At 27.6% G+C, this 12,164-nt stretch overlaps 1 protein-coding gene across 2 annotated transcripts in view; it reads left to right on the top strand.

The window, feature by feature from the left end:
* Positions 1–12,164, top strand: part of LOC127288535 (E3 ubiquitin-protein ligase MYCBP2) — a 364,776-nt gene that overhangs the window by 348,741 nt on the left and 3,871 nt on the right. Inside the window, exons 30-41 of one of the 2 annotated variants that reach the window (XM_051316040.1) lie at positions 979–1,201; positions 2,372–2,734; positions 4,047–4,253; positions 4,412–4,614; positions 4,685–4,853; positions 4,962–5,307; positions 5,402–5,582; positions 5,670–5,860; positions 6,145–6,210; positions 6,341–6,430; positions 7,948–8,177; positions 8,388–12,113. In XM_051316040.1, coding sequence (XP_051171997.1) covers positions 979–1,201; positions 2,372–2,734; positions 4,047–4,253; positions 4,412–4,614; positions 4,685–4,853; positions 4,962–5,307; positions 5,402–5,582; positions 5,670–5,860; positions 6,145–6,210; positions 6,341–6,430; positions 7,948–8,177; positions 8,388–12,113 — 5,995 coding nt within the window. The remainder of the gene's footprint in view (positions 1–978; positions 1,202–2,371; positions 2,735–4,046; positions 4,254–4,411; positions 4,615–4,684; positions 4,854–4,961; positions 5,308–5,401; positions 5,583–5,669; positions 5,861–6,144; positions 6,211–6,340; positions 6,431–7,947; positions 8,178–8,387; positions 12,114–12,164) is intronic. The other variant, XM_051316042.1, reaches the window with a different exon arrangement.

Raw genomic sequence — 12,164 nt, 5'->3', positions numbered from 1 at the left:
GCAAACAAATTTATAGAATTGTCGCAAAGAAATTTTAATTTGTATCTAATTGCAATTATCTTCTTTTTTCATCTCTATCTCTCATTAGTCGGGGAAAATAATTTATATTTATTGTTATTAATTAAAATTTTTTATAAATGCTACAGAAAATTTTCGATAATTAAAAAAATGTTATTAAATTTTCTCTTACTTTTTAATTTGGAATATTTTTTTAAGTATCAAAAATACACAAAATTTTACAAAAAAGGGTAAATTAAAAAAAAAAGTAAATAATATAATTTTTATATTCGGCGTTTTTATTTTTGTTATTTTAGTTATTTAAAAGTTTTTTAATTGCTTTTTTAAACATAAAATACTTTTTTTTGTTGCTCATTTTTAACATTGAAAATTTTTGTATTTTTTACTATTTTTCTACACAATTTTTTTTTAAATTTGTTAGTTATTACCTAAAAATTTTTTTTCATTTGTTATCTTTAAATGTAATTTTTTTTTAAACTAAAAAGTTTTATATATACATATATAAAGTAACAAATTTCGAAACATTTTTATGTATAAAATAACAAAATAAAAAAAATTGTATTACATTAGAAAAAAAAATTTTATGTGATAACTGAAATTAAAAGAAACAATTTTTTATGTGACAACTAAGAAATTAAAAAAATATATAAGTAGAAAATAACAAAGTAAAAAAATAATTAAAGAAAAAATATAAATAATTGAAATAATAAAAGTAAAAACATGGAATGCAAAAATAACAATATTTCTGTTTTGTACAATCAGAAATTTTTTTTTTTTTGAAAAATTTTATGTAATTTTGACACCGACTCATTTTTTCCCACGAGTAATTAGTAAAAATTCTGAAGAATGTTGAAAAAGGGAAAAAAAGTTTTCTTTACAAAAAATCCTTGAATTGGAGATGCACGAACGAAAAAAGAATAGAAAATTGTGAATAAAGAATATTTTCTTTTTTTTTCATAGTTGCCAGTCCAACGAGCGTTTATTCCTGAGGGACTTTGTATCGAGTACTGTGGGCACAAGTGGCGGTCGCTTGGCCAGATGGTTACAACCAAACAGCTTCGTGGATCCCTCTCAATGCGAGGTACTTTATTCCAGGGAGGAAATGAGATGCGGATGGCCTGCTGTCATCACGATTCTCGCCAGGGATCAATTTGGCGAGATAGTCCACGTACCTGGTCTCAAGGTTTGTATTTTCAAAATATTTTCATTTTATTTCATTTTTCTCGTTCCAGATAACAAAATTATTCACTTTTCGATTTTATATTATATCATAATAATATTATAATCGAGAGATTCCTTTAGAAAATTCATCTGCATTTATTTGTTTACGTTTGGAAAATTCTTTTTTTTTTTTATTATTACAAACTTTGTATCAAAATTATATGAAATTGGTCCTTTTTTGTTTTGTACTTTTTTTAATTTTGAATATTTAGAAATTTTTTCTATTTAATTAACTAAAAGATTAACATTCCTTAATCAAAAAAATTATTAATTATATTTTATTTATTATTTTTATAAATAAATGGATTGGGGTACATTTTTTCTAAAAAATATTTACTAATTTTGATCTTTCTACAAATTTTATTTTCTAATGAATTCCAACCAATGAATTTAAATTTCTTATAAGTTTAATTTGAAATTATTTAAAATCGTATTTTGTCATTCGCAAGCAATTTCGAAGAAGTCTTATCAATTTTTTTTGTATCCAAATTAAAATTATCCTTTGAAAATTGAACATATTGGAATTATAATATTGAAAAAATTTAAAGAAAGAAATTTAAACTTTTTAGAAAAATATATTTTAGAAATCAAAAATTGTTGGAAAAATGTTTTTTAGAAAAATTATTTCATTAGAAAATATTTTTTAGAAAAAGTGACCACGTACCAAATAAATGATCCGTTGTTTCTTAAAATTAAATTAATTATAACTAATTGATTAATACTAACTTCCATTAACAAATTAGTTTCACTTATTTAAATTATAAAAAATATTTTAATGTATTATTTGTTGAAAAAATAATAATTTCATTAAGTTTTCTAATTTTTAGAATAGAAATTAATATTTTTCTGTCTGTAATTAAAGAAATAGACCAATCGATTTATGTCGAAAATTATTTTCTAAATTACAATATTTTTAAAATTCAATTGTTTTTAAATTAAATTATTTTTATAAATTCAATTACTTTTATTACTCGATTTAGAAAATAAAAAAAAACTTCAGTACATTTTAATTTTTATATCACAAAGGTTAAAAATTTTATTAAAAATTAAAAAGTTAAACTGTTTTTTAAAAATATAAAATGTAAAAAAAATCATTTCTTTGCTCTCTATAAATAATAATTAATTATTTCAGGTCGAACTAAAGGCGGTACCAATAGACAAAAAGGATATATCTGATTCCGATCAGGGAATAAAAATTCGCCGTGTCTCAAAAGCAGATCCAATGACATTTGGTGGACATCCACAACCATCGTTAGACGTGCCATATGAAGTGACAGTCAGCAATAAAATGTGTTTTTACGCGATCACGATAATGAAAGCCTATCAAAATTATTCATTTGAAGAATTGAGATATACATCACCGGCTTTAAAGAGATCCAGCGAAAGTATGCTCGTTATACCAAATGGAAATGGTAGTTATGGTGCTACTTGGACTCCATCTTCCGCAGGCTGGTACTCTATCATGATCACGATTGATGGCTACAACATGGAAGATGTAAGAAATTTTTTTTCTTACTTTTTTTTTTAATAATTTAAAAAATTTTTTTTATTTAATTTTATATTATTTCAAGAAACAATAATTCATTAATTTTATTATAAAAATAAATATAAAATAAATAGATAAATAAATATGAAATAAATATATAAATAAATAAAATATAAAATAATAATAAATAATAGTACGTTTAATATAATAATAATTTCAGGTTTTGGATTATACGACTTTTTTCGACTTATTTTAATAAGATGTGATTTTTTAATCTTTTTTTTACAGTTCTTTTACAAAATATTTATATAATAAAATGCGTCTTTTTTTTAGTATTCAATGCAGATCTTCTTTATTTCAATTATTCAATAAATTTTTAATTAAAATTCATCACTAAAATCATTATTTTTAATAATTTTAATGAAATTCTTCATGAATTCAATTATATTAAACTATTTGTCGAATTAAAGAATTTATGAAATTCAATAATTGTTTGAAATTTTTAAAAATCAGCAACAAAAATTATCAAAAATTTCAATTCAAAATCACTTAAAATTCAATTATTTTCAAATAGTTCAATTTAACACTTTCTAAAATTTAATTATATCTAAAATTTTTCATCTAAAACTTTCGGAAATTTAATAATTTTAATTATAACTCTTTTGAAATATAATTATTTTTTAAAATAATTTTTATAATATTTTTCAAAAATTCAATTATTTCTAAAAATTTCAATTGTAACTTTTTCGAAATTCATTTATTTTCAATAATTTTAATGAAATTCGTGTAATTAAAGAATTTATAAAATTGAATAATTTTTTAAAATTATAAAAAAGAATTATCAAATAACATCAAAAATTTTCAATTTAAAATAACCACTAAAATTTAATTATTTCTAAAATTTTCTATCTAAACCTTTCTGAAATTTAATAATTTCAACTATAACTCTCCTGAAATTCAATTATTTTTAATGATTTTTATAATACTCTTCGAAAATTTAATTATCTAAAACCATTTTTCACTTTTAAAAAATTTTCAAATTCTACCTTTGTCTGCAATTTCTATTTTCTACTTAAATAAAATTTTAAAAATTTGTCTTACAATTAGTTCGATTCTAAAATATTCAAAATAAATTTTCTTGATAATATTCTTGTAAAATTATTCTTATTACAGAATTAATAAAATGAATTTAATATCGACTTTTTTTAAAATGTAAATTGACTAAAACGACTTTTTTTATACCTTAAAGTCGATCCAAGGCCTGTAATTTTCTAATTTTTTTTGAAAAATATTCACATAATGCAAATTGTTTATATTTTAGAATTATAAAGTTGAGGTAAAAGAACCACCATTGGGTGTGCAGCCACCAACGCAAAATCTTATGACAAAACTTCCAAAACAACTAACAAAGTTGAGAAAATTCGTTTCCACGAGTAGTGCTGGTTTGAGAATAAGGACTCAACCTTCCTTACAGAGTGAACAAATTGGTATTGTTCCTGTTGATCACACAATAGTTTTCATAGACGAGGTGAGATTACTCTAATAGAAAATTACTAAAAAAAAAAAAAGAATTAAAATCTTCAACATAAATAATAAATAAATAAAATAAATAAACATGGAAAATAAAAAGTGAATTTCTTTTTTTTTTTATTCAAATATTCGATATAATTTTCTCTTGTTTCACAGTATTACAATGACGATGGAGTCTGGTTGAGATTGAATGCAGAGTCAATAATGAAATATTGCAGTAAAAGTCATTTTGAGGCTTGGTGTCTTCAGTACAATCAACATTTGGGAAAAACTCTACTATTTCCTGTTGATGAGCTGAAGAATAATGTGAAATCAGTTGTGAAGGATGTCATTCTAAGAAAACGCTCCGAAATTGAAGAGTACGTATTTATTATTAATAAACATTTTCCCTTTTTTTTAAGTTAGAGAATACTTTATCTTATTCTTCAGAACATCTCGTCGTTTTAGTAAAAGGAAAACAGCGACATTCAACGGTGGAACGAGTATGGTGGTGATAACTTGCGGTGCCTCAGGTCATAATATCAGAAGCCGACCAAATTTAAAAGCAAGACCCATTGGAATTTTAGCTCTCGGAAATAGTGTCACTGTTCAGGAAGATGTGAGAATTTTATTTTTTTTCTCCCTAATTTAAACTTTAATTAATCCTAATTTATCCATATTATTCTAATTTTGATGAAAAATAAAATTTTTTTTATTTACCTCGCAGTTTGTAAACAATGAGGGTGTGTGGGTGAGAATTGACGATGATTCAATGAACAAATATTGCTTTGACACGGAAGGCGAGGCATGGTCGCTTGCTGTCAATAAAAAAGGAATAATTTACATGAAATCGGAACAAGACTTGGATGTTGATCCAATTGAAAAGAAATCAGCAATTGAAGAAATATCCTCATCGCCAACTAACAAAGGTTTTGACTTTTCCAATCCCTCTGGCAGTCACGATGGTTTCAACTTTAGTTCACAAAACTTTTCACCAAGTACCGCTGGTTCCGGCGATGCAGGAAATTCCAATCCATTCGTTTTTGGCACCTACAGTCAACATGATTCGCCGGGTAAATTTTTTTTCTTCTAATAAAAATTTCTTTTAAATACCCAAATAATAAATTAAATACAGATTTTAAATAATAATTAAATAATTTATTTCAGAACATGAGAAAAATGTTCAAGAGAAGAATGAAACACCGCCGAGATTTATTAAAAGTAACTTTACACCGAAAGAACAAAGTGGAAAGGAAAAGGAGAATAGTGGTGGAAAATTTAATGCATTGCAAAAATGGTTACGAGGTGACGATAAACTTTATGGTGAAAAGAAAGGTTCATCTGGAAGGTAAGTTAATTTTCTCCAAATGAAAAATAAAACAACAAATTAGTTAAATTGTTTGATCTGATTGCTAAACACTTCTTTTAATTTCAGGGATTTTTCCGAATTTATCGGCGTTTCTGTGAAAGAATTGGTAAAGGCAATTGGCGAGAGTCGTACAAATGGAAACGGTGCAACAACACCGGAAACACCAAAAAAATTATCACGAAGTTCTTCACCAAAAAATCCACAAACCAATTCTCCGAGATTTCACAACAGGTCTTCCAGTCCCGTTCCTATTGTCGGTATGTTCTTTAATTTTTCAATTAATTATTTTTTTAATTTAAATTTTCTATTTTTCCGTCTTTTTAATTTTAAGTTAGTCCTTGAATTTTTAACTTATCCTTACGGCTTTGGTTTTTTCAAAATTTTCATTGTCAATTTAAAAAAATATATTTTACTCGAATTATATGGAAATGAAAGTTTGTATTGTAATGAGAAACTGAAATTTCTGTTTAATTTGGGTTTTTTTATATTGTTGATATTTTGGCAAAAAGGGTAAAAATTAGTGGTGTTGGATTTTTTTTAGCCGGGTGCAGTCATCCATCAATGAGTTCTTCTAATTGTCTTTTTCCATCCGCTGCAAATGCTTTAGGTATTGCCTACTAATCTACTAATATTTAATATTCAAAAATAAAAATAAACAAATTAACATACTAATAAAATTATCAAAATAAAATTATTATAATAGGTACTAATTTTTGAATTATATTCTTTTAAAAAAGGTGGAAGAAATTTAGCTAGCGGAGCAGAGAGTGCAAGCAGTAGTGTTTCTCTTTATGGTTCCTCACAAAGTGGTAGATTTTCACCTTTGGGTAAGATTTTTAACAATTTCAACAATTTATTTTAACAAAAAAGTTATAATGTTATGAAATTTGTTCTAAAATTGTTTTATTTCAAACATATGTTTGAATAATTCGACTAATTAATGTTTATATGTTTTAATTAATATTTTAATTAATATTTTATTTAATATTAAGGTTTCAGATTATACAACTTTTTCCATCTCTTTTTTTACATTTTTTTCAAAATTTCTAAACAAAATACGTCTTTTTTTAGCATATAATAAATATTCTTCAGATATTCCTTATTTTAATTATTTGACAAATTTTTAACAAAAATTCTTCTCAAAATTAATTATTTTCAATAACTTTAATATACTTCGAAAATTCAATTATTTTTTAAAAAAAAGGTTATCTAAAATTATTTGATAAATTATTTTCAATTTTGTAAAATTTAATTATTGTCCGAAACTTAACAAAAGCTTTTAAAATTTAATTATTTATAAAAATTTCAATTGTAACTCATCCAAAATTCAATTATTTTTAATGATTTCTTCAAAAATTCAATTATCTAAAAGCATTTTTCAATTAAATTTTTTTTGAAAAATTGTTTAAAATTAAAAAAAAAAATTATAGCAAATAAAATTACCAAATATTTCAATTTCAAATTACTTGAAATTCAATTATTTTTAAAAATCTGTATTGTAAATTTTCGAAAATTCAATTATTTTCAAAAAAAAGGTTATCTAAAATTATTTGATAAATTATTTTCAATTTTATAAAATTTAATTATTGTCCGAAACTTAACAAAAGCTTTTGATATTCAATTATTTATAAAAATTTCAATTGTTACTCATCCAAAAATTTAATTATTTTTAATAATTTTTAATATTTTTTAAAAAAATTAATTATTTAAAAAAGTGTTAAATAAAAACTCTAAAATTGAATTGTTGTCAGAAATTTTAAAAAAATTACAAAAGTTTTAATTTTTAAAAATTTTATTTCTTTTAAATTTTATGTAATTCAATTATTTAAAAAGAAATTAATTTAGACATCTGTAAAACTTAATTACTGTCTAAATTCTTTTTTTTAGCATTTAAAATAAAAAACTATGCCAAAATTTTAAATTCGAATAAATTGTTTAAATCAGACTTCAAAAAATTTTAAAAATGTACCTTTAAGAATTTTTTTTAGAAATTTGTCATACTTAATTAAAATTTTGAAAATTTGCCTTAGTTCGATTCTGAAATATTTGAAATAAATTTTCTTGATAATATTTTTATAGAATTATTCCTATTAAGGAATTAATAAAATGAATATAATATCTAGTAACATTAGTTACTTAAAGTGAAATATTTATTAACTAAGTAAATTTAATTAAAATAAAGAAAATCGACTTTTTCAACTTTTTTTTTGAATGTAAATAAAATGACATTTTTTGCTTCTTAAAGTCGATCCAAGGCCTGAATAATATTAATTTATTTATTTTATTAATTTCAAATATGTTGGATGATTTTTGTTTATTTATTAAATCGATTATTACTAATTAGTCTCAGGAGGAGTGACTGATATTCCAAAAGCCCAACGCTGTGAGGCAACTCCAACCGATACAAATACTCCAAACAGCAGTTTGACTCAAGATCAATTCCATTCATTAAGCAGAGTAAGTTCAAATACAAATACAAGAGATCCATCTCCAAGTCGAAGTTGCAGTTCACAACAAATTAAATTAGAGGAGAATGTCACTAGTCCACCAAATACTCCGAAACGAGAATCACTTGTAAGTTAATTTCCAATTTACAGAATTTATCACAAATAAAAAAAAAAAAGTTTTCAATAACTAAAATAATTTCAAAAACATTTTCTTGATAGTAATTTGGAATATTTTACAGAAATATTAAAAATATAATATTAATTAATTAAATATTAAAATATTATTACAAAAAAATTTTTTTATAAATAAAATAGAAAATGTAATTATTTTTTTCAGGATTCACAGGATAGTCCAAACAAATTGACAGAGGCGCAAACGCAAACAAGTCCCGAAAATGCAACTGCTTCTGTAATGGGTCATTTTAGTATTGGATCATCAGGAACGAAAGAAGAACGAAATTCACCAAAATGTAATCGTCGTGATTTGACAAAAGTCGTGAAAACAAGAACAAAACGAGCAATGTCACCGGTTAATAGTACAAATCGCAAGGAAACATCGAGTCCAAATAGTAATTTGAATTTGAATAAAGATAAAATTAAAGAAGCAATGAGTCCATCGGCAGCTGAATGTTTACGTGCTGTTTTTGCCGCATTTCTTTGGCACGAGGGTATTGTACATGATGCAATGGCGTGTGCAAGTTTTTTGAAATTTCATCCCACATTACCTAAGGAAGGCGCTGTTGTTGTAACAAGACAGGCTGCAGTTCAAAATAATAATAAAAATCGCGAAGAAATGACAAAAGAAATGAAAGCAAGTCAACGACATTCCGTTGAAGTGTCAAATGCGGGAAATTATTTACACATTCAACCGAGTACACTTGAAACATTAACGCGTTCAGCTGATTGTGCAAATAGAAGTCGAAAGAAAGGTGACACAAGTACAACGTGTAAAGATGATGTCAATGACGATAAATTATCAGCACTTCCCGAACTTCATACAGTTGCAATACTTCCACCGGCATTAAAGAGTTTAGTTTTCCTTTGGGAGGAATTGAGTACCCATTGTCTTCACGCAATGGAACAACAAACAGTTCTCTCATCGCCAACAACGAGTGCACAATCAAAACTCACAAAACGCGCCGCTGAAAAAGCATTACTCGAAGACAAATTAAAAGATCGTGATAAAAAGGGTAATAAGCGGAAAAAAGAATTGAAAACAGCAACAAAACCAAATTACCCCTCAACGGCAATTGAACGCGAAGCAACTTGTGAATTATGCGGTGGATTATTTCCCCATCCTGTTACTTATCATATGAAAATGTCACATCCAGGTTGTGGATGGCAAGCCGGTGGCAAGGGTTACAATAGCGGTGGAATGTATTGTTTCGGCTGGGCCGGAAATTGCGGTGACGGTGGATTTGGCGCTAGTTCATGGTACCTAATTTGCGAATCATGTCGCGATAAATATTTAAAAGCAAAAAAATCACATCGTCTAACAAGAAAATGTGTTGGTCGAACATCAAAGAGAAAAGGTGATATCAATAAATTCCCCTCGCCAGTGAGCAGTCCGATAATAAATGAAAATCACATTATTATCAAAAATAATGCAATGTTTCTATTGGATCTTGCCAGTGCATCAGGACCAACAATTCCAAAACAACAGAGACGTTCATCACAAACTTTATCGTCAGTCGCGGAAAATTATAGCCCTCCAGAAGCTGCTGGACCATTTCCCACTAATGGTCCCTTTCAATGTCTTCAAGCCCTTGGTGTCAATCAATCGTCATGCAACGATGATCGTTACTATGAGGAAAATTTACGACCACAAACGAGTCAACAAAATTACGAAGGAACTAATGCAAATACAACAAGACCATTGTCCGAATGTCCATTGAGCGATAGTGACAGTGACAGTGGTAAAAATCGTGGAATGTTTCACAGATCAGTTTCAATGACAACGGGCGCACCTTGGGCGAAAAATAGCAACGATGGAAGAATTGTCATGACACGTAAGAGAAATAACAGTAGCAGTGAAATGAGTAACGATGGTGGATCATCATTACTTTGTTATCCATCGGCGGCTCTTCAAAAACTCGTACCATCAATGGATCAATCGGCAATTGTTTCCACTAGTCAGGAAACGGAGAACGCTGATAAAATTGATCTTCTCACACGACCTGTTATGTTTTTTGTTCTTCAACAACATAATCTTCAACATCTTCAATTGTCAATTAAACAATCGTTGAGAAGAGCCGCATGTCGTATGTACGCAATGCAGGCACTCAATTGGCTGATTAGAAATGTGACACAACCAATATGCCTTCATGATTTACTTTGGTGGTTTGTTGCCTCATTAACGCCAATTATTCCCGAGTCAATGATTAATCAAGATGATAATCGTGTTGATAAGAAAGACGATCCCGATATGATTGGTGTTTGTGAACATCCATTGAGTGATTTAGTTGTCGCTGGTGAATCGACAAATCTTCTACCAACATCGTTTCACAATCTTTTACAAACAATTGCCGATTTAATGTTACTTTTACCACCAGGTTCACCGCTACAACAAGCAGCGGTACGCTGTTGGGGAATTAAATTCACACCCGCTGATCATATGTTTTTACATCGAAGTCATGTGTTTAGTAATATCAGTAAAATACTCACTCGTTCCGAGGAGGAAGAGGATGTTAATATGAGTATGCATGAGAGTCATCAATCAATGTATTCGCAACAATCGGCAAATTTTGTCGAAGCTTTAAAAGATTTAACATCGGATGTTGATATTAAAGCGTCGAGCCGTCAGGCAATGATTGGCAGTTTAACTGATAATTCAACGGAAACATTTTGGGAATCAGGTGATGAGGATAAAAATAAAACAAAAACAATAACAATTGTTTGTGGATCACGATCACATCCACGTATGATTTATATACACATTGACAATTGTCGTGATTTGACACATAAAGTTGGAAGTCTTACTTTTCTGTCGGGTGTGAAATCAGATGAAATGATTAATTTACGAACAATGGAGATTGAAGGACGTTTCACTGGTTGGATTAATTGTCAAATAACAAATTCAAAGCATGTAAATATTAGTTTGGAATTAAAAGGACCTGATAATTCATTAAGAGTTCGTCAAATACGTATTCTGGGGGAAATGGAAGGTGAATCGTTGAAATTGGGAAAACAATTGAATTCATTGACGATACAGCAGAGAAATTGTGAGTCGGATACTTTGAAGGTGTTTCGTTTGATAACATCGCAGGTATTTGGAAAATTGATTCAAGGTGAACAACAGCAACAACAACCGATTGAACCAATTGAGGGCGATGATTTGGAAGACAGTAATGATCTTCGTGAGCATATGGTGGGAATTTTGTTTAGTAGAAGTAAATTGACGCATCTTCAAAAACAAGTTTGTTCGCATATTGTTCAGGCTATTAAAAAGGAGACAATTCGTTTACGTGAGGAATGGGAGATATTGTTGTGTTCACCAACACCGATTAATAGTATTTTGAGTGATGGTAGTGATTTACCAAAAGCTGTGGATACCTATTGTTTTGAAATGCTGTCAATGGTCTTGGCACTTAGTGGAAGTTCAGTGGGAAGGAATTATTTGTCCCATCAATATGGACTTTTAGAGGATTTATTGAGTTTACTTCACACAGGCACGGCACGCGTTCAAAGACAAGTAATTTCATTGCTCAGGAGAATATTACCGGAAATTAAACCTGAATTATTTGCAAACGCTGTTGGAATCGAAAGATTGCCACCATCGGATTTTAGTATCATTTCAGTGGGTAATAGTGATTATTCACAGGGCGAAGATTTTAATGAACATGCACCGGGAATTTTGGATGTTTTTCTTAGTTGTATCGCAAAAGCGTTGACTGTTCAAGTGAAGGTCAAAGGAAAGGAGAATAATGGAAAGGCACTACAAACTGTATCGTTGGCGACGAGTATTCATCCGAAAAATTTCCTCGGCGCTCGATGGTGGTTGCGAGGTTGTATGACTCGAAAATTGTCCGAACTCATCATTCAATTACTCAAGGATATGGCCTCCGTAAGTTTTTTTCTATTTATTTAATTTTTTATATTTTTAATTTTTTTCTTT

This window comes from Leptopilina boulardi, unplaced genomic scaffold (genome assembly GCF_019393585.1).
Source record: "Leptopilina boulardi isolate dan_hultmark-lab unplaced genomic scaffold, ZJU_Lbou_2.1 LbouV2_392, whole genome shotgun sequence".
Classification (NCBI taxonomy): Eukaryota; Metazoa; Arthropoda; class Insecta; order Hymenoptera; family Figitidae; genus Leptopilina; species Leptopilina boulardi.
Note: the sequence above shows the minus strand (reverse complement) of the source record. Positions and strands in the feature narration are given on the sequence as shown.